This window comes from Tympanuchus pallidicinctus, unplaced genomic scaffold (genome assembly GCF_026119805.1).
Source record: "Tympanuchus pallidicinctus isolate F22 unplaced genomic scaffold, pur_lepc_1.0 scaffold3, whole genome shotgun sequence".
Classification (NCBI taxonomy): Eukaryota; Metazoa; Chordata; class Aves; order Galliformes; family Phasianidae; genus Tympanuchus; species Tympanuchus pallidicinctus.
The window spans coordinates 57,340,800-57,363,249 of record NW_026294747.1 but is presented as its reverse complement, the minus strand read 5'-3'; the positions used below and the strand labels follow the sequence as shown (position 1 = coordinate 57,363,249).

Sequence of the window (22,450 nt, the reverse complement as noted above, 5' to 3'; positions counted from 1 at the left end):
GGCCGGCGCGGCCGACGATTGGCTGAGTCGTGGCATGCGTGCGCCTTAGGCCCCGCCTCCTGCCACGTCCGTGCGGCGCCTGCGTGGGAGCCGGTGCGAGCGGCGGCGCGGCCTCGTGCGCTGTGCGGGGTGAGTGCGGCTGGGGGGCTCCGGGGAAAGCGGGCTCTGCGGGGAGCGGGAGGGGGGCTCCGCTCTCTGGCTCGGCCCGGCCCGGCCCGGCCCGGCCCGGCGAGTGCCGCCCGGGCTCCCGGTGTAGGGTTAAGGGGCCTTGAGGTGTGAGTGCGGTCTGTTGCTGCGGGAGGCCGTGCGTTGTGGCGGCGGGGTCAGGCCTCCAGCGCCGTGCCGGCCGTGTTCAGTGTTGTGTTGTGCCGTGCCGCCTGCAGGCTCGCACCGGCTCTGCTTCGTCCCCCTATGGGGTGGGGGGGTTGGTTGGTTTGCTGCTGTAACTGCGGGCAGTCTGTATTTCCTAGTGGGGCTGGGGTGAGAATGGGCGCTTCGAGGCTTCTCTTTATTCTCTCTCTTTATTTAAGAGCTTTCCTTAGTGAGTTTCCTAAAGCTGCCCTCGCTTTGAGGTCTGGGTGCTGCAGCTGTGCTGAGTTGGAGCTGTGCTCTGTCTCAGAAAGGCCTGGGTTGCAAAGGAGCACAGTGCTCACCCAGCTCCAACCCCCTGCTGTGTGAAGGGTCGCCAACCAGCAGCCCAGGCTGCCCAGAGCCACATCCAGGACTTCTCAGCAGTGACTCCTGCAGTGCTCTGTTGGTACCAGAGTACTCACCAGCAATTCCTGCCCGTGCAGTCGGAGGTGTCCCTCTCTGCTTCCTCTAGCCTTAACTTCCCGCATCTCTTTAATCATTAACAGCTGCTTCTGGCAGTTCTGTTAATGGGCGGTGAGATGCTGTGCTGGGATGGCATCTGGTTCTGTAAATACACAGAGCAAACATGACGTAAATGAACCTCTGGAAGCCTGCCTGGATGCTGCGTGTCACCTGCGTGATGGAAGCGTGTGTCTGTGTGATGAGACTGCTTGGAAAACGCACCTTCTTCCTACCACCAGTCTGAATGAATGGGGAGAATGCTTGTACACACTGCTTTCTCCATACACTTGGCTAGTTTCCTTTCCAGGGGGCTGTAGGTGCTAACTATCCAGCTCAATGTCTGTTATTTTTTTTCTCTCCAAGAGAAAACCCCTCTGGGTGAGCACAGTCTGTGCTGACTTCAGCTCACGCACGCTTTGTTTATCCCAGCATCTCATCTGGTGAAGATCAGCTCTCTGATTTCACACAAAGCCAACAGCAGCTTTGGTGTCGTTCCCTTTTCTTTACATCGCTGGGAGGAAAGACTCTTTGGGAGAGACTCTTTGGGCATTAGGGGAGCAGTGAAACGAAAGCATTGCTCACGTGTGTGCTTTGTGTTCCAGAGCACCTCTTGCTGCCATGCTGCCCGTAGCGACCGCCATGCCGGACGACACGCCGATGTTCGACCCAAGCATTCTGCACGAGCTTGACTGGAGTGAGAACACAGCCATGTTTTCTCCTTCTATTTCTCCTTCGGAGCCAGGAGATGGGCTGGTCATGAGACCGCTGTGCACAGCTGATGTAAATCGAGGTAGAATCCTGTTGTGTGATCATCACAAGCAAAAATGGGTGCTGAACTGCATCATGTGTATTCCTGCATTCTCTCTCATTAGGTTAGGATTATGTGTTTTATCTGGTTTGGGTTATCACGAAGGAATTTGAGCACTTGGCATGATGGATGAATAGCTGCTGTGTTGCTTGACCCTCAACATTGTTTCTCCTATCTTAATAACCTGAAAAATAATCTTAAAATTTAAGTATTCCAAATAATCCTCAGCACAGTTCTAAAGGCTGTGTTGTTCTAAGGCTGGATGTGGCTCTGGGCAGCCTGGTCTGCTGGTTGGCAACCCTGCACACAGCAGGGGGTTGAAACAAGATGATCATTGTGGTCCTTTTCAACCCTGGTCGTTCTATATAAGGGGGAATATGCTTGTTTGTGCTGTTCCTTATGGTACAGAAGTGGTGTAAACCAGTGTGATTATGAAGCTTTCACATCTGTAGCCTGGGGGGGGGGGGAACACAAAAAAAAGGTGCTCTGTACAAATGGCTAAACACTGCATAATGGTAAGGCTGACACTTCCCTTGCTTAAACATGTGTGTCTCCTGCATTCAAGCTAGTTCACTGATAAGCTGATGAAGTACTGAGCGTTGCTCAAGGTGTGAGTTTGATTTTAAGATTACAGTCCAGGTCTGTAATATGCAGAGCACAGGCCTTTAGATACAGCTGAACTAGGTGATGCCATGGGGAAGTGAGCTCTGCAGACAGCCATGTCAAGCTGTTCTGTGCTATTTGCATGTCTCTGCCCTGCAGTGAGTCTTTTTCCTCTTCTGTAACAGGCTTTTTCAAGGTCCTGGGTCAGCTGACTGAAACTGGAGTTGTGAGCCCGGAGCAGTTTATCAGTGAGTATATCATCGTGTCTTGGCACTTCGTAGAGGTTGCTGAGAACCAGGAGACAGTGATGCTGACAGCAATCTACCTGGCTGTGATGCAGAGGGATTTATTATCTTGTGTCCCCTGAGGCAGATTCTGGCACTCAGCTTTGTATTCAGCTGCAGTTATCCTGAGGGGCTTCTTGGCTGGGATGTGTTTAAGTTGTATACCTGCTTTTGAGGCTGAGCTTTCGATGCGTGGCAGGAGGGAGCATTGGGTGGTGGCTTCTTTTGGCTGAAGCAGAAGTTTGCCTTTGATTGCAGCTCGGTGACATTCTGAGCTTGCTTCACTGCTCTGACTGAGAGATAAGTAAGCTTACAGGAGGTGCTGCTGCCTTCATTGGCACCCATCTGCTGAGCAGGGAGGGTTCTCTTGGTGGTTAGGGAAAAGGCAGGTTCTTCATTGTGGGCAGCTTGGTCTGGTGGTTGGTGACCCTGCACATAGCAGGGTGTTGATGATCATTATGGTCCTTTTCAACCCAGGCCATTCCAGGTCATTCCTGCTTAACCCTGAGATAGAAGCCAGGAAAATCTGACTGGGGCTTTAAGGTCCTGGGTGCCTCAGGTGCACACTTTGTGATCCTGAATTCAGATCTCAGCATTCAGAATCTGATCTGCGTTCAGAATTCAGCAAATTAATCGGAGGCTAACAGTGTTCTGTCTGTCTGCTCCCACAGAAACCTTTGAGCACATGAAGAAATCTGGAGATTATTACGTTACGGTTGTAGAAGATACGAATCTTGGACAGATCGTTGCTACAGCAACGTTGGTGATAGAACACAAGTTCACTCACTCCTGTGCAAAGGTATCTCCTCTGGCTGCAGCTGTGGTGAGGAAGAAGGCAGTGTTTCCAGCAGACACGTGTTATTTTTACCTTGTTACTGTGTGATGAAATACCTTCTGCTGAGTCAGTGATGAGGGCATCAGTTTGTGGAGGAATTGTCTGACAAGACAGGAGAAAATGCAGGCGTGGAGCCTTGAGCAGGGGGGGAGACTGCACACTGCTGTTGTGCTGCACTAACACTTGTCTGTATCTTCACAGAGAGGGAGGATAGAAGACGTAGTAGTGAGCGGGGAGTGCAGAGGAAAGCAACTCGGCAAACTGTAAGTATTTGTTACCTTTGCAATTCAACACCAGGCAGAGCAGCAAGCCCTCACGGAGCTTCTGCCCCCCAGTCTGGGCGTGCTGATCAGTGCCAGCAAACACTGCAGTGGTGATGACTGATGTCAGTGCAGGAGCTCTCTGAGAAGAGGAAGGTTTGCAGCTGCCATCAGTGTGACAGGACAGAAGTCAGCTGTGAGTGGCTGATGTTTGAAGTTTAGCCCATCCCTTTTGCTGCTCTCGGGATGCCATCTGTCTGTCCTTTGCCCTCGGTAGGCACTGAAGGATCTTGGAGCGGGATTTCAGTTCTGCAGGTTAGTGGGGCAGATGTTCTGCAGCCAGACAGCTCACAGACCTTTTGCTAAAAAGTCACCACTGAAGTTTTAACATAAAATTGCCTACAAACCACTGCTGCTTTTTTTTTTTTTTTCCCCCTTGGGATAGCAGCTATTGCCTGTACTGAAGAGAAACACAGGTTGCTGTAATGTTTCAGTACTTTATGTCTAAAGGTGGGGAAGGGCTGCCCTGTGGTCAGTAGGCATCAGTGAGTAGGTGATGTAGGTGGGTCTGCCAAATGTTTCCAGTGGAAAAATCAACAGATATCTGGAGTACTGCTTTCTACAGAAGGCATAGGATCAAAGCAGGACCACTAAGTGTACTGGAATGGTTCTAAAGTGAGACAGGGGAGGTTTGGGTTGGATATGAGGAGGAAGTTTTTGAGCCAGAGGGTGGTGAGGCACTGGCACAGGTTGCCCAAGGAGGCTGTGGATGCCCCATCCCTGCAGGCATTCAAGGCCAGGCTGGATGTGGCTCTGGGCAGCCTGGGCTGCTGGTTGGCGACCTGCACACAGCAGGGGTTGGAGCTGGATGAGCGCTGTGCTCCTTTAAAAAGTGTCATTGATATCTTTTAGCTAATTAACTGTTGGGCCTTCCTGTGTTCAGGGCCATCCCACTTAACTGCTGTTCTTCTGTCTTTTTCAGATTAACGTCCACTCTTACACTGCTAAGTAAGAGACTGAACTGTTACAAAATCACACTCGAGTGTCTGCCAAAAAACGTGGCCTTCTACAAGAAGTTTGGCTATTTGGTATCTGAAGAAAACTACATGTTTCAACGGTTCTTTAATTAAGAACTTGCAGCACTGTTTTCGTACAGACTGTTGGTGGAGGAGCTCGTGGTACATTCTCTTCATGACAAATTGATATAGTTTATTGCTGCAGATATAACGATCCCTATAAATCCTGAACATCAGACGTGTAAATCCTGCAAAGAAAAGGCAGCGTACTGACATTCTAGGAGGGTTCTGTGGGTTAGCTCTTAGAACTAATTTTTACTACTGTTCAGTCTAAGTGAAGCTTTTTTTGTTCTAGCTGAGTTCAAAGGACTCTTGTTAAGGGATGGTTTTTAACCAAAGGTCTATATTTTTATCTCAAATCTTTTCTTGCATTGTATTTTTCTAAAGGTTTGCGCTTCTCTTCTTGGTAGCCAAAGTACAGCTTTGTGGGGTTGTGCTCCTGTCTGTACTTCAATGAAGGGTGGTGTAGGTGGGTAGGGATGCTTCTCGTATGCAGTCAGTACTACAGGATGGGAATTTGTTCTGTTCTTTCCATGAAACCTCACTGAAGTGCTGTTGATGTTCGTGTACCTGAAGTTTTATAGGCACTGCTTTCTGAAACTGGATTTGTTGCTGTTAGTGTCGTTGGGGGATCCTTATGGGCTCTGTTGAAGCCAATGTTTTGGAGCCTAAATGGATGCATAGTCCTCCATGCAGGGACCCTGCACTTTAGCTGATAACTTAATATGTTTTCAGGACAATTATGTTTTTATGACAAACCAACCCATGATTTGCAACAGAAATAGGAAGCTGGAATGTCTGACAGGCAGAATACACCTCATCTCCAGTGGGCTTTTACTGGTACTCAGTGGGAATGCCAATGCCTGTACCTATAAGAAGGTACCAACACATTCAGCTTCACCCAACGCATCCAACCAACTTGCTGTACTTGAACTCCTTTGGGCCAGTTCAGCTCTGGTTTTGCTGGTAACCACTTCTACCTATTGCATTTCAAACCAGCCCCGAGATCCCAGATCAGTGTCCTGAGGGATAGCTGCTGTTTGCAAGCATCCCTCTTCTGTAAGATTGGATAAATGATTTTAGCACTTTTGCCCCCAGAGGCAAGCAAATAATATACGAAGCCCTCACTTCAACAATCGTGTTTTGTGCAAGGATGACAAATCCTCCATCTGTGAATAGGGCATTATGAATAGGCAAAGGTTGGCACAGAGCAGCCAGCCTTGTTTGTGAACAGGCCTTAAGGAAAGTCCTTTCCTTGTGGTGAGGAGAGCTACTTTAAGGTGTGGGGGGGTTCTGTTTAATGTCCCTGATGGTACTCAATACAGTGTCCCCTTGGTAATGCCTGGTTTATTTATTGATTATTTTTTTAAAAAATCTTTGTTTAAGCTGAATAAATTAAGACTGCCAACTACATCTGCTCTGCTTTTGATACTGCTGTACCTTCGATCTGCTTTTCTGAACTGAACTTTGTTTTTTTTTGAGTCTTCATGTTGATTTCAAGTATGGCACCTCATGAAGCATGATGTCTGTGAAGCAAGATGCCTTTCGTGGATGCCTTTAGAGGAAGGCACGAAACCTGAGGTGTGCATCTGCACAGCTTGATTGCTTACAGATGCAGCCACAGGCTGCCAGGAGTGGTGAGAAAATGAGAGCAAGTCCAGCTCTGAGCCCTGCATGCCTCAGGAGCCAGACTGGAGCTTCTCACCCACTTTCTGCTAAGCTGCAGTTAAGCCTGGGCACCCATTTCCTAGGGCTGTGTGTACCTGAGGGGGAACTGGGGCTCTGCTGACAGCTGAAAGCAGCTAGAGAACTATAGAACTATAAAACATCTGCTGATGTGTGCTGACCCCTGTGAGCAACGTGGAGTGTTTTGCTTCTCCCTGTTTAAATCAGTTCTGCACTTCCACTACTTTGAAGTGGATGATGTGAGCTCTGTGATACTGTGCCATCTCAGTAGCTCTAGGCTCTCATTAAGAGCTAATGAAATGATTAGTGCCAGTGAGGAGCGGGTGAGATGTACTCAGCTGAGATCATTGTAAAACAAATGAATGAGGTTGAAAGCTCGGTTTTGTGGCTGCATGGCTCTGTTCTGCTGGGAGGAATCCTGCTTTAACACGGAAGGGCCCTCTGCTCTGTATTAGAGATGACATTGCCAACCTTGGCAGCCTCACCTTTTGGGGATGGCTGGAGGTACAGAAGAGCTGTGCTGTGTGAGGAAAGGTGCAGTTTAACTGCTGAACTGTCAGCAATCCCTCTGGAGGAAAAGTGTGAAAGCTGTAGGGCAGAAATGAGACTTCAACAAGTTATTCAGCACACCACCAACCCTGCATGGTAAGGAATGGCTCTGTTAAGTGCTGGCAGATGCTCTGAGGGGTGCTAACAGTCTGGCTAGTGACATACAAATGTCACTGCAGTTTCAGCCAGCTGGAAGAATACATGGCACATGCATTTTCATCTGTCAGTTCACAGGAACTGGCAATTGCCACTAAGAGCAACAGAAGCAGGAGATACTCAATTACACTGTGTCTTTTGAACGGATAGAACTACTTTATCTACAGCAGCACAGGCTCAAAAGGAGGGACAAGGCCTCCTGGGAGAACAAAGGAACCACAGATGCTGTCAGAAATCAAACAGGGAGATGCTTTCCAATAGCTTGGACTTCACCACCAGATTCTCCAAAGCTCAATGTTAGCTGCTCCTTAAGCCTCCAGTCCTTGGTTTGTAGCTCTCCACACACAGTATGCCATCTCTAGCTCCTTCCTTCACCCAGCTTCCCCTAAAATGGAAAGGGAACTCTTCTACCTTAACATACAGTTGTGGAATACAAAGACTTCAGTGCTGCAACTGTACCTCTGAATCTGAGGAGGGAAAAAAGTTCAGCCTGCAGTGATACCCAAAGACCCCAGGCAGGGATGCTTGCTGCCAAATGCCACCTCTAGTTTAACCTCAGAAAGCAAATGGTAATTGAAATACCTACTATCAAGAAGCAAGCAATGACAGCTTCAAATACAAAGCTACATAGTAGTATGTAAGAGAAAATCTCATCTCAGAATCCCTTTGGATCTGAGAGGCTGTTATCTGCAGGGCAGCAGGCACACGCCACAACGACTTCAGCAGTCAGAGGAAGGTGGTAATGGAGTGAAAAGACAACTGGTGGGAAATCCTTAGTCATGAAGCCTAACAGTTGGTGAGACAGTCTCCCCAAGGAAACTGCAGGACCCCAGTGAGGTAACAGAACCAGACTAGACATGAATAAGGCTCTCTGGCAGGGGATGGTTGGATGAATCAGCAGCGTTCTTTTGTCTGTGTTTCATCTCTACTCTTGCCCAAGGAGGCCCGTGGGAGCTGAAGGAGGAAGCAGCTTTACTCAGAAATTCTGTTTCCCAGCCCTGCTTCATGAGAAGCTTGCAGCTGGCAGCAGTTGGTGTCTGCTGCACGAGGGAGGCATCCACAAACTGCACAGCCAACTGGGAGCATTGGAGCCTAAGTGGTGAGGTGCCTGAGGATTTCATTTCCCAACAGCCTCAAAGCTGTTCTTTTAAAGCTGGAAGTTTCCTGACTCAAGCACAATACGTTTTCCAAAGACTTTTTTTTTTTCTGAAGAATTTACATAACTTCTTCACTGAAGCACACAGCACAGGACAAATGGCAATAAAGGGAAAGTGCTGCTCTCCCAGCTCCACTGAAGCTCCCTGAGTGACACAGGGCCTTCACCTTACACATGAGAGACTGTCAGGCTACAAAGCCTCAGCCCAGGTGTCCTGGCTCAACTAAAAGCCTTGACTTACTGCAGGAAGATTTCCTCAGCTGTCACCAGCATCTGTTCCAGCAGCACGCTTTAATCCAGGCAGTAGTTTTCAAGCCAGAATCTGCTATTTGTAACAGGTCTCTAAGTAGCCTTGACATAGGCTAAGAAGTTCAGGCTTGCTCTGGAGGGACTGTCCCTCAGCAAAGCTTCTGGGGAACTGCAAGAGAAGGCAGAGAATCAGTGACTAAGCAAAGCTCAACAAGTCCCAGGTGTGCTCCACTTGCCTTCAATACACCGAGGCAGAAGTCCTGCAGGGTAAACAAGCTCTCAGCCTTTCAGCAAAAGGCAGCTTCAGAAGAGATCCTCACTGCTCAGATTCATGCCCTTACAGACACCTGCCCCCACAGAGTCCCCCATCCAGCTGCCACTTCTGCCTTCAGCACAGGATGCTCATTCCAGGACCGACAGAACACAGCTCTACCAGTACAGGGAACAAAGCTGGGTGCTCAGCCTCCCAAATGTCTTCTATATTCATTCCCCTGTCTTCAGCCCAGCTGTTCACAGCCCATTTCCCAAACAGACCCATTCATTCCAACAGCTTCCCCATTTGCTCAGTCAACACCACGCTCTGACAGCATTCGTGCCTGGGAAATCAGTAACTGCCACCTGTACTCATTTAGCACAGGACTGTTTTATTAACTAATCAGGAACCAGTACTCTGGTAAAGTAAACTAGCTTGCATAATACAAGCAGAGAATTTTAGAACAATATTCTCTCTTCATATGGTCTCAGTGCCAGCTTCAAAATAATTCCATATGAGATTTTAGAACCAAATAAAGGGTTAATGCTGAATAGAGCACTGCCATTGCTCAACTGTCAACAGCAGTGCACAGTGCAGCTTGTAAAACACGTATCTGAGTGTGACCATAAGACAGTGAGAACAAAGTGAATTTTAGCAAACTTTTTCTTTACTAAAGTCTCTTGTTATAAATTACACAAATAACTTTATAAACAAACCCCCCCCAGCTTGCATTTTGTTTAAAGTAATAACTTTATATCATACAAATAAAGAAATTTCAAGTATGAAAAGTGCATTATTGCAATAATACCTCTTTGCAAGTCCAAAAATCTTGGTTTAGAATAAAACTGTAAAGTGTAAAAAAGGAGTAAAACAATCAGTGCCATCTATTCATTCAAGAAGTCCAACATCTTAAAAATGATGCTTAGTGTGTTGCAGAGGCAGATTTACATCTGAAAGCAACATGTAATTGAAAAGAAGCTCTGTGTGTTCATCGTTTTGCATTAGTTCTCTTTTTTTCCCCTAGTTTTCTTCACCTTTCTCAGCAGGAGCTCACAATGCAAACAGTGCTGTCCTCATCCATTCTGTGCTGCTGCCACTTGCATGGTTCCAAGCTCTTCGTCCTCTTCATGCATTCGCTTTAGACTTCCTACAAAGAGGCAGGAGGAGGAGAAGACAAAGGCATCAGCTGTAACAACACGTGGCTGGGAGTAGGGCTACAGGACAGTTGGAAATGTCTTCTTGGAGGATGTGTCAGGACATTCAGCTTTGAGACAGCCTGCTGCTCACTGCACTCCTCTTCCCTCACCCATCTCCACATGGAGAAGTTGTTTTTTGGAGCCCACTATTTTTTGGGCTTCCCAAATATTTTCTCTCCCCCATACTTAATTTCTCTTCTGTTTCAAGTGAGCACACACACCTCTTTCCCAAAAGTCTGAGGTTCTCAGCATGGAGAAGAGAAGGCTGTGGGGTGACCTGAGTGCAGCCTGCAGTGCCTAAAGGGAGCCTGCAGACAGGAGGGGAGTCAGCTCTTGGCAAGGGGAGATGGCAGCAGGACAAGGAGAAATGGTTTGGAGTTGAGGGAGGGCAGATGGAGGTTGGCTGTCAGGGGAAGTTGTGTGCTGTGAGAGTGGTGAGACGCTGGAACAGCTGCCCAGAGAGGCTGTGATGCCCCGTCCATCCCTGGAGGTGTTGAAGGCCAGGTTGGATGGGGCCCTGGGCAGCCTGGGCTGCTGTGAAATGTGGAGGTTGGTGGCCCTGCATGGCACAGGGGGGTTGGAGCTTCGTGATCCTTGAGGTCCCTTCCAACCCAGGCCATTCTATGACTCTCTGCTGCTGGGGGCTTGCTTTGGGTGTGAAGCATCCCCCACACACCAGCAGGGTCAGCAGGTGGCATCACACACAACAGAAGAGGCTGCTGACCTGTAGTGCCAGGCGGAACAGAGAGCGATCTCTCCAGCTGCAGCGGTGACATCATCTGGATGGTCAGTTTTGCTAGATAGATGGCTTCGTATTCCTGAAAAAGTTTAATAATACACATAGCTGTTAATTCAGTCCAATACCCTGTGAGGAGGTGGAGGGGACACGTCAGGAGGTGTCTTACAGAAATGGCAGAAGGTTTCAAAGCAGGAGAGTTTTTTGCTGCTTTGATATGAACAACAAAAAGCATCAAGCAAGCAGAGCAACAGAAAATCTAAAGGATGGCAAGAAATGAATTTAAGAAACAGAGAAAGATTTCCACGATATTGAAAAAATGTGGTTTCAGACCTTTGAACTTCATCATCTATGAATGGGAGCATCAAGAAGGAACATGGATGTGTGCCACAACACCCACTTTGCACTTTCCTTGGCCACCAACTAAGCTGTTTCAAGAGCCTTTTAACCACTGTGCACAGAGCTGTTTTCAGTTATCTTCCATTCCTGGATTTTCTTTGTCTAAAGTTTAAATCTAATGAACTAAGATACCTGCTCATTTTCCTCCCCAGGTCTGCTATCAATTCCTGACACTCACTCAAAGCATAGCTTCACAGGAAAAGTTAAGCCTAAGCAGAAGAGTTGGTTTTGTAGCAAGATGACTCAACAAATGAGTTTTGAGATGTAATTAGAAAAATAGAACCCTGGAATGGCCTGGGTTGCACAGGAGCACAGTGCTCATCCAGCTCCAAGCCCTGCTGTGTGCAGGTCGCCAACCAGCAGCCCAGGCTGCCCAGAGCCACATCCAGCCTGGCCTTGAATGCCTGCAGGGATGGGGCATCCACAGCCTCCTTGGGCAACCTGTGCCAGTGCCTCACCACCCTCTGGCTCCAAAACTTCCTCCTCATATCCAACCCAAACCTCCCCTGTCTCACATTAAAGCCATTCCCCTTGTCCCATCACCACCCACCCTCACACACAGCCGTTCCCCTCCTGTTTATCTGCTCCCTTCAAGCACTGAAGGCCACCATGAGGTCTCCCCTCAGCCTTCTCTTCTCCAGGCTGAACAAGCCCAGAAGTAAGAAATAAGAACAAAGCATCACCTGAAGTTGATGGACAAATCCAGCATTAGGATTAATACAGAACCTTCTTTCTTGAACGTAAGTAAACGCATCCCTAAACAAGAGAAGGAGACAGAAAATACTTGAGTGGAAAACAGACTGTGACAGATTTGTGGGGCTTCAGGAGTTTAGGTTACCAGTTCTGAGAAGTACACAGCCTGCTCAGAACTGCTTTGCTTAGCTGAAGGTTTCTGGGCAGAACAGAAGGCAGCAGTTGTAGCATGCTCTTTGCCCACCCCAACCTTCTACTTGCTGGCTTGTTGTCAACATGCAGCTTAAAACATGTCTTAAAACATGGGTCCCTCTTACAGAGTGTGACAGCCAGGCACCGGTCTGTGTGGGCTGCATTGAGCAGAAGGTGCCTGCTTCTTCATGGAAGGGCGAAAGCAAACCTGGAGATGGAATCATCTTCCCCATGTGAAAGATTTCACCCAGCCTCAGGGGTAACAACTGGCTCATATGGCAGTGCAGCACTGTGCATTGCCCCCAGGATTATCATCCACTGCAATTCACGTGAATTAAAACTGTTACTCCTACAGATATATCAGACTGCTTCTCTGTTCTTAAGTACCCTCTTACTTCTGCCCTATGGGACAGACCATCCTGTACAAACCCTGCTCTCACCTGTACTTCACGCCAAACGTTTCCATTATGTATGCAATAACTAAGGCAGCACTGAAACAAAAATAAAAACACATTTTTCTAAGTCACTGAAATATATTCCAATAGAGTAAAACGATAATAAGCAGGATGGATATTTTCCTACCTTCTAGAAATCCCTGCGTTTCCATGGACAAGAACTTTTCCTGAGGAAGAAAAAACCCAAAACCACACTTGTACAAATGGAAGCTCTTTGAGACACCATTTTAACTTGTTATGAGCAACTACACATCAGCAAAGTACAGCATGAGAATAGCAGGAGTGTGTTACACTTCAGTCTGCTACTAATGCACTCTGTGCATCACTACTCTGGGACACAGAAACGTGGATCCTCACTCCTCTGATGGTTTTGAGTAACAGGATCAGCATCCTGGGACCACAGTGCAGATTTAAGCTCTCCATTGGGGAACACACACGTCTCAAATGAAGGGAAGATGTATGAAGAGGTTTGTTTTGCAGTTGAAATCAAAAGAGGAAAAGAACAGCTGACTCTGAGTTTGTGTAACCAGTTCAAGTCAAACAAAATTACACCCCCCTAAATTTAAGAAAGCTTCATATTTAAGAGCATCTACCACACACATCTTCAAGGCTTTAAAGCTTTAAGAGCAATGTACTGGTCAATAAAGGGAAAATCAGTCTGATTTACCTCCACTTTGTAAACTTCCATCAATAAATTCTTTAGTCTAAAAAGAGAGGGGAAAAAAAACAACCATCAAAAGACTCAAACTTCTGGATTTCTTACAGATGTTCCTACTGCTTGCAGAATTTGTTGCCTTGCTCTTCACACACAGCAACAACCATTCGATTTATTTACGCAGGCTTAGACTTCAGTTCAGCTGAGCATTTTGATTTGAACTACAGCTTCTCATCACCCATAAAACAGTCAGTGAGATGCAGCAAGGCACGTTAGGGCACTGTGATACAAAGCACCTTCCAGACATCTTTGGTGGACATTGTGGGGCAAGGAGAAACCACAAGCATCAACACCAGCATGGCCTGGACCGCACTGCTGTTGCCTGTGTCCCCCCAAGGCTCTCCAATGACATTTTCAATTACAAAAGCAGCTCTAAGCAATCTAATAAGGCATGACGTGATCCAGTGAGGCCTGCAGAACAGTACCAGGTTGAAACAGCTCACCGAATGAACAGCAAAAGCTGCATTTTTTATTGTGGGGAAGGTTCCAAGTAGCAATAAAGCACAGAACCATGGAATGGTTTGGATTGGAAGGGACCGCAAGGATCATCTAGCTCCAACTCCCTGCTACAGGCAGAGATTGCTCCCTCTAGAACAGGTTGCTCACAGCCCCATCCAACCTGGCCCTGAACACCTCCAGGGATGGATGGGGCATCCACAGCTCCCTGTCCTTCTTATCCTGGGGGCTCCACACCTGGACACAGCACTGCAGAGGGGCCTCATGAGGGCAGAGTAGAGAGGGACAATCACCTCCCTGTCCATGCTGGCCACCCCTCTGCTGATGGAGCCCAAGATACCAGTTTCCTTTAGGACAAGGGTTTCCAAAATAACTATTATTCTCCCATGAACTGTCTTCTTTTGGGGCCATCACAAAGTACAGCTCTTGTAATTCCACCTTCACTTCCCTACCTGTAGGAACAAGCTGATCACACTTGCTAGTGGGGCAATAAGAGGTCACTTAAGAGCCCTTCACCTGCCTCAGGCTGGGTTCCCCACATCTGAAACCATGCATGTTTTGGTTCATAACGATCTCACTGGGCAGCCCTATTCCCAACCCACTCCCATTAACCAACACTTACCATAGGGAAAAATCGTATTATATTCTCAACTGGATTATCTGCAATATCCAGGACTAAATACCTGCAACGAGAACAGTCACTGAGCACACAGTGTTCCAGTGTGTGAGCACACAGTAACACTGCAACCTGCAGGACACCAGGATAACCCACATGGCTCAAACCACTGCAAAGAACACACACACACACACACACACAATCTTATCAATACAGAATAAGGTGTTTAAAATCAGACTATCAACTGCTTTCAGGTCAGCACATCACGTTTGTTTCTCACCTAAATAGCTGCTGGAAGTTTGGTTTAATAAAATTGGCTTCGATGTTTTGCCGTATGCATATTACATGGGTTATTCCATGCTTCTGAAGTATAGGTAGCTGCAAAAAAAGGAAAAGATTTTTGTTTTAGGCTGCTGAATCCATCCATTACACGGCCATTAAAAGAAAAGTCATACTTTAATACATAATGAGTGACACCAAGTCCTCAAGGGAAATCAGAGCTGCTTTTCTGACATTCAAAGCATGGTGTGAAACAAAATGGGGATACATGTGTGTTTAAAAAGAGAAAACACCACAAAGGTTAGAACTTGCAAGAAAAGCATTTCTAACAGTGATAAAGGGGCAGGCAATAAAGGTGCTCAGGGAACTTGTTTGTGCCCCCCTTTTGGTTTCCCTTGAAATTATTTCCACCTCCCCCCACCCCAAGGTAACCCATTAGCTCTCAGGATCGTTAAATAAATGCAGCTTCTGCAAGTGTCTGCATGGCTGCAGTGTTCAGACCTTCTCTGGAAAGGGGAAGGAATCGATACCAGCCCCCAGGGCTAAGAAAGCAGCCCTTAAATGCACCACGTGCTGCCTGCACCCTGCAGGGAAGGTGCCACAGGGCTGCATGAATGCTGCAACCCAACGTGTGCCTCCACAGATACACACACACTCGGACGTATCGCAAAGCTCCCTGGGGAGATACTGTTCTGAAAATCATACCTTGCTTTTCATAGCTGAAGAGTATGGGCCTAAAAATAACCCAGGTAAAATTTCCTAAGGGGGGGGCAGAAAACAGACATTTAATATCAAGGCAACAGGATTTGAAATAACACACTGCACTGCACTCAGACCACGGGCAGGGAAACAAATAACTGAGATGTTAGCGAGGGACATCACCCAGCCACACCTCCCATGGGACAAGGGGACAAAGTCAGTTTGGCAAAAATAAAAGCAACATGATCTGCATGCAGAGGATCTTCTTGTGGAACAGGAATTCAGTCCTTCATTCGGAATAAATTCCAGTTTGATTACTACCAGCCCCAGAATTCAAGTTAAAAAGCAAAGCTGCAATACGTAGCTCCAGCAACCATCTGCTACAACACTCATGGAGACAAGGCTTTGATCCTCGAGGTCCCTTCCAACCCAAGCCATTCTATGGGAGGGCTGGAGCAGCTCTCCTATGAGGAAAGGCTGAGGGAGCTGGGCTTGTTCAGCCTGGAGAAGAGAAGGCTGCAGGGAGACCTCATGGTGGCCTTCAGTGCTTGAAGGGAGCGGATAAACAGGAGAGGAACGGCTGTGTGTGAGGGTGGATGGTGATGGGACAAGGGGAATGGTTTTAAAGTGAGACAGGGGAGGTTTGGGTTGGATATGAGGAGGAAGTTTTTCAGCCAGAGGTTGGTGAGGCACTGGCACAGGTTGCCCAAGGAGGCTGTGGATGCCCCATCCCTGCAGGCATTCAAGGCCAGGCTGGATGTGGCTCTGGGCAGCCTGGGCTGCTGGTTGGCGACCTGCACACAGCAGGGCTTGGAGCTGGATGAGCACTGTGCTCCTGTGCAACCCAAGCCATCCTAGGATTCTATAACAAACTACAGTGTTTGTACTTCACCCCTGAAGATCAATCCTGACAGCAGCTTTTGTTTGTAGGGCACTTTCCTTTTCATACAGAGGGCACCGAGGGTTTTGACTTGAACAAAAAAGGAAAGTGTGCCATACCTGCATCTCTCTCCTCATGGGATAGGTCCAATCCTTCAAAGAAAGCAAAAATAGTTCTGTGAGCACAGGGAGGGAAAAACAAAGCCAAGCAGAGATCAGTTATATGAAGACAAGGCCTCCCTCTGTAGGTTGCATCCTACAGGAGAGGCACAGTGCTTATAAGCCCTGTGTGAATACGGAAACACGTGAGTGCAAAGCACAGCACCCTCACTGCACAGTGATGTGCTGCAAAAGTCGAGATCTGTTTTGTGGAGCAGCCAAAGCTAACAGGGAAAATCCTTCCTTACATTCTGTTCCTGTCCTTTCTTACAGCACCCGCTGCCCTCACCCCACAGCCATCCCAACACAGCAGATGTGGGACAGCAGGATGGAGGTTGACCTGAGGGTGTGTGAACACAACCCTGCTACTTCACTGCACGTGAGGCAGCGTAACGTGTTCATCAAGAAGCAAGGGAATCCTGGGTTTGTCCAAGTATTCAAACAGTGCAATGAGAAATCACTTCTGAAAAGCTGAAGTTACTCTGCAGGAGCACACAAGTGTGTTTACTACTCTATTTATATACCTGGAAAATTTACAGCCTTCATCTGGAGTGAAATGAAAACATGAATTCATCAGCGCTTTGGTGAAGGGGACTCACTGTGTCCACAAGTTCCTCTCCATCACGTGGAGAGCAGGGAGCTGGGGCTGTCACCACAGCTGGGGCTGTGCAAAGCCAGGAGGCGAGAGCTCAGCAGTACCAAGTCCAAAGGAACACACAACCCAAAGCATGACAGATGCCACAGATGTTCAGAACAAGAATGGGAGTCAGTATTGGCCCCAGACGTTTGGCTTGAGCACAGTCCAAAAAGGTGCAGCTTCCTGGGGATTACCCTGCAAAGCAAGCATCTAAAAGATGCTATCTCAGATTAAATGCTGTCTTTATCCAAGGGCAGAATTGCTCCTAGTTGGTGTCCATTTCCTGACAACACGGAGAGGCTTTCAAAAATTAACATGATTAACGAGATTACGGTATGCAAAATGATGCAAAATGCCCCCCAGCAGAGCTGAGCTCTCAATTCACAGCTCCTCCTACCAATCCATCACAACCACACTGCCTTTACGATGCCCTTATGTCACTACCCAGAATTTGTTACCTGAAGTGACGTGTTAAAGAGCAGAGCCCTGTCAGCCACCTCTCTGCCATGTGGGAAAGCCTGAGCTGGCAGCAGACAGGGAGCTGATAACACACCCATCCCCTCACTCTCCCTGGCTCTCCCATTCCATTTCCTTCTAAGAGTGCTCTAAGTCAGCTTCAGTGCACTTTGCTGCAGTTTTCTGAGGCTGACATTCCTTCTTTTAAGCTTCCAAAGCTCTTCCACTGCAACTCCCCTGCAATGCACAGGGACACCACAGCCAGATCAGGTTGCCCAGGGCCTGATCCAGCCTTCCTGAAAGCCTCCAGGGATGGGGAATCCACCACATCACTGGACAACCTGCTCGGTGCCTCATCACCTTCACTGCAAAAGACTTCTTTCTTGTATCCAACCTGAACTTCCCCTCTTTGAGCTTGGAACCCTTTCCCCTTGTTCTGTCCCCACATTCCCTGCTAAAGAGTCTGTCCCCTTCTCTCCTGTGGCTCCCCTTTAGATATTGGATCCCCTTGGAGCCTTCTCTTCTCCATGCTGCACAGCCCCAGCTCTCAGCCTGCCCTGCAGGAGAGGTGTTCCATCCCTGGGACCGTTTTTGTGGCCCTCCTCTGGATGCACTCCAGCAGCTTCCTGTCTCTCCTGTATTGAGAATCGTATGCTTTTGAAAACACACAGAGCTACCAAAGCAGCGAAGGCAGAGCTCTGCTTACACCAAGCACGTGGCCAAGTGGCAGGGCTGCTCCATTTTTTGGCTTTGTCGTGCAGAAACTGAGACTCCTGCAAACAAATTCTATCAGTACCAAGCAGACAGAAGGATGACATTCAGATTACATGACGTCAGGAGAGCTGGACACAACCCTTCTTGTGCCCCCTCTGCTCACAGGTGAGCTGGGCCCCAGCCTGTTGGCACAGCATGGGTTGAAATACCCTCTGCTCTGCTTTGTGGGCAGGCAGAATGCACACCACCACAAGCCTTCCTACTTCTTTTCCACAGCCTGCAGACGAGGGGGAGAGCTGTAGTTTTAGTTAAGGGGTTTTCTAGTGATGGTAAGAGGAAGAAAGCTCAGGGAATTTGTTCCACCTTCAGTCAGCCTGTGCCGCCGCACTGTTTGAAAGCAGTCAGACATCAGGTAATGCTTTGGGCTAAATATAGCAGAATGGAAATGAACATTTCTTTAAAAAAGCATGGGCTAAAGAGAGCTCATTTTTACATGCAGAATAAGAAAGGCAAATTGACTACTTAGCCACCTAGCTGATACTTCCACTACCAAAAGCATGGAGAGCCCTGATCACAAATACTAGTTGATGCTCAGCCTGCTTGCAGGCAAACACACTGGTGTTCGAAGAAAAATAATAAATGGGCAATGACTGCTGTGTTCCCATCATATATCCCACCACTATCGTTCTTCATTTAAGGTTTCATAGCATCCTAGAATGGCCTGGGTTGCAAAGGAGCACAGTGTTCATCCAGCTCCAACCCCCTGCTGTGTGCAGGTCACCAACCAGCAGCCCAGGCTGCCCAGAGCCACATCCAGCCTGGCCTTGAATGCCTGCAGGGATGGGGTAAATTATTTCAAAGGATAAGAATAACTGACATTAAATTCCTTGAACCATTCCAGCCCTATGCCACCTCTCCAAGCACGCTGTGATGTGGCATTGCACCCATACAGCAGCAGGCACTGCTACCAACCCGACCCTCTTCTAGAAGCTCCTTAGCTCCTTCAACTCTGTGAAAGGGGAGATAATGGCAGGACAAGGGGAAATGGTTTGAAGCTGAGGGAGGGCAGATGGAGGTTGGATGTCAGGGGGAAGTTGTGTGCTGTGAGAGTGGTGAGGTGCTGGAACAGCTGCCCAGAGAGGCTGTGATGCCCCGTCCATCCCTGGAGGTGTTGAAGGCCAGGTTGGATGGGGCCCTGGGCAGCCTGGGCTGCTGTGAAATGGGGAGGTTGGTGGCCCTGCATGGCACAGGGGGGTTGGAGCTTCGTGATCCTTGAGGTCCCTTCCAACCCGGGCCATTCTGTGATATGATTTTATGATTCTTAGCCTTTATAAGTTGGACTTGATGATCCTCATGAGTTCCTTCCAACTGAGGACATTCTATGACTCTACACTACAGGAGAGGCACAGTGCTTATGCCCTGTGTGGATACAGGAACACATGAGTGCAAGGCACTCACTGCACAGTGATGCGCTGCAAAACTCGAGATCTGTTTTGTGGGCCAGCCTTTACACAGGGAGAGAAATGCCAGCATTCCTGAGATTTATGGAATTTTTAGGCCACACCTAACCAACCTAAGCACAGAAACCTCTTCTAGGCTATGTTCAATCGGTATTACCAGTAGGGTTTGACACATTTGCTGTCACTGATCTATAAAACAACGTGCATCGTTACAGACACTCAGAGCACCTACTGGAAACAAAACTGGAACAAACCAACTGGCATAAGGACCTGCAGAACGGAGGGCAGCTCTTGGCATGGGCTTACCAGAGAGTAAGGGAAGCTGGCACCTCTGGGCTTCAGCAGCTCACACTGCAGGGCTGGACAGACAGCCAGGCTGCAGCTGGGACAGCAGGACTGGGAGAAGCCGACACAGCCTCACAGCAACACGTGGCAGACACCAGCATGTACCTGTCTGTGCCTGACCTGTAGCAAACATGCTTTCACTGCCTGAATGAGCCCTAAGTACACACGAGCTACAGGAAAAGAAAGCAGCACACGTCACAGAGCAATCAGAGCAAACTTCTGGCCTGTCAATTCCGCTGATGTTATCAGGTTTGGGATGAGGAGGAGGCAGGCAGGGCTCCCTCCAGCAGGCACATTCCGGCAGCGTGTCCCAACACAGCATTTCACAAACTCCTACAGGTACTGCTGGCTGAGGCCAGGAGTTCAAAAACCACAGAATGGCCTGGGTTGCAAAGGACCACAATGATCACCTGGTTCCAACCCCCTGCTGTGTGCAGGGTCGCTCATCAGCAGACCAGGCTGCCCAGAGCCACATCCAGCCTGGCCTCGAACGCCTGCAGGGATCCATACTACATACAGATTAGGGACATCACAAACCACCTGCAGGGCAGAAAAATTCAGTCTGTTTCGCTACAGCTCTTCACTGTTTAAGCCAACCCAACCACAGGCTGCCATCAGTCACCCAGCAGACAGCCTTGTCCACTCTCTCACTCATCCTTAGGCCAGCGCTACAGCAAAGCTGTGCAGGCAATCCTATCAGCTCACCAATTTGGCTTTTTTGCTTTGTTTATAACAGATTGTCCCAGTGTCAGCCAGGACAAAGAGGCAGGCACTGGAAACACCTGAACACGAGCACAGAGCTGCACTTGCCCTCGGGCAGCCTACAGCAGGACCAGAAGCAGGCACTGCCCGAGCTCAACCTCTTTCCCATCAATATCTCAAAGTCCAACCTACCAAAACAGCACCAAACCGCACACAGCCATCCCCCTGCAAACAACACTCGTGTGCTTCTGATTAAAGAGCCTCCTGGCAGCAAGATGCAGGGCTCGACCCTCAGCTCTCCACCAGTTTGGAGGCAGAACGGCTTCAGTTTCCTCTTCCAAAGCATCTTCTCAAGAGCTGTGCTGGAGGCCTGGGGCTGTCAGCTCTCACCCTGTGCTTCAGAAGTTCTTGCACAGCCAGCCTGGATATCTGCACACCGACTACAACTTTTCTGCTTCCCCCACACGCTCCAGCTGCAGTGCTGGGGTCAGACACAAAGCTAAGTGCTGAAAAACGAAATAACTTCCAGGTTTTCAACACTGCCCTTGAAATTCCCCGCTACGGTTCCACAGAAATGGAAGCTCTACCATTACACACGTTGTGTCGTTGAGAGATTACGGAAACGAGACACAAAACCCGCTTAGCACTGCGTTATAACCCGGCTTCCAATTAGAAACGAGTCCAAAGAGCAGCGCACGCTTCCCACAGCACAACTGATCCCACTGATGCAGTAACAGACGCTCCCGTTTGCGGGACGCGGAGCAGCGGCGTGACGGCACGGCAATGCACTCAGACACGGTGCTGAGCCGCGCCGGCCGGCAGCTGTCCGGAGCCACAGCCGGCGCTCGGGCAGCCCGCCCGCTCACCAACTCGCTCCTAAGCGAGCAAGCGCCAACTGTCGGACGGGGGACGCGCAGGTGCTCGCCGGCTTCCAACCGCCCAACCCAGCCGGCCGGAGCTCGGGGCTCCCCGGGCGCACGCGGAGGCCGAGCCGGCCCGGATCGCGGCCCGAGGCGGGGACAGGCCGGAGCGCGGCGCGGTGCCGGGCGGCGGAGCCGCGGACCCGTCGGTCGGGCGCGGAGATCCCGCGGGCGGCGCCCCCCCCCGACCCCGGCCGGGCCGCCCTACCTCCGAATCCTCCTTGGCCTGCGGCAGCGCGGGGAAGGCCGGCTTGGCGAGCTCCATGGCCGGGCGCTCTCCGTGCGGGGCGGGGCCGGGCGGGGCGGCTATTTGGGCAGCGTCCCGGCGGGCTCCGGCTCGGGGGCGGCGGGGGGAAGCGGGGGAGGCGGCGGCGCTCCCAGCCGCTCGCTCCTGGCCGCCATGCTGCCGCCGTGCCGCCGCCTCCTCCTCCTCCGTCTCCACCTCCTCCTCCTCCTCCGCCCCCGGGCCCCGCCCCGCCATCCCGAGGGCGGTGTGAGGAGGGACGCGGCCCCGCGCTGCCGCCCCTTCCGAACGGCCCAACCGCCCGGCACCCGCAGCGGGACCGACCCCGAGCCGCGGTGACGGCAGGCTCCGTCTGTGCGAACGGCGGCGGCGACCCGTGCGGAGCCGGGATCGATTCAAGCCCGGCGTGCCGAGGCAGGAAGGGCTTTCCGAGTGAGAGCCGTGCCCGTCCCGCACCTCCACTGCCTCTGATGTGCCCCGCAGGATGAATCACAGAACGGCCCGGGTTGGAAGGGACCTCAAGGATCACGAAGCTCCAACCCCCCTGTGCCATGCAGGGCCACCAACCTCCACATTTCAATGGGGAACAAACCACTCCCACAGAGGTGCTACTCAGCACTGCTTTGCAGCAAACCAGGGGTTAACCTGACATGTTTGTCTGTCAGCCAAGCGTGCCTGAAGTAATCCAATTAGAATAATGAGAAGTAGCCAGAAGTAGAGGCTGGTGCACTGCTGCTCCTGTCTAATGCCGCACCATGGCTGCGCTGTGC

General features: G+C 49.7%; 2 protein-coding genes across 5 annotated transcripts; one reads left to right on the top strand and one right to left on the bottom strand.

Annotated features, from left to right (window-relative positions):
• GNPNAT1 (glucosamine-phosphate N-acetyltransferase 1) lies at window positions 1–6,092 on the top strand. The gene is made up of 6 exons (XM_052696694.1): window positions 1–129; window positions 1,416–1,603; window positions 2,410–2,472; window positions 3,180–3,307; window positions 3,545–3,606; window positions 4,586–6,092. The coding sequence occupies exons 2-6, from the start codon at window positions 1,432–1,434 to the stop codon at window positions 4,731–4,733; spliced, it is 573 nt and encodes a 190-aa protein (XP_052552654.1). The 5' UTR covers window positions 1–129; window positions 1,416–1,431; the 3' UTR covers window positions 4,734–6,092.
• Window positions 5,039–21,838, bottom strand: STYX (serine/threonine/tyrosine interacting protein). 4 transcript variants are annotated; one of them, XR_008209714.1, is made up of 13 exons: window positions 21,645–21,838; window positions 16,164–16,196; window positions 15,171–15,224; window positions 14,467–14,564; window positions 14,193–14,253; window positions 13,067–13,103; window positions 12,527–12,566; window positions 12,385–12,435; window positions 11,743–11,815; window positions 10,649–10,742; window positions 9,763–9,875; window positions 8,468–8,644; window positions 5,039–7,455 (listed from the first exon to the last, which is right to left on the bottom strand). XR_008209714.1 is itself a non-coding variant. In XM_052696687.1 (12 exons), the coding sequence occupies exons 1-11, from the start codon at window positions 21,699–21,701 to the stop codon at window positions 9,802–9,804; spliced, it is 672 nt and encodes a 223-aa protein (XP_052552647.1). In that variant the 5' UTR covers window positions 21,702–21,838; the 3' UTR covers window positions 5,039–8,644; window positions 9,763–9,801. The 4 variants fall into 4 exon arrangements, 3 of the variants coding, with proteins under 3 accessions (XP_052552647.1, XP_052552646.1, XP_052552648.1); XM_052696687.1 differs by having other exon boundaries at window positions 5,039–8,644; XM_052696686.1 differs by lacking the exons at window positions 5,039–7,455; window positions 8,468–8,644 and having other exon boundaries at window positions 9,374–9,875; window positions 21,645–21,837.
• Window positions 21,839–22,450: the final 612 nt, after the last annotated feature.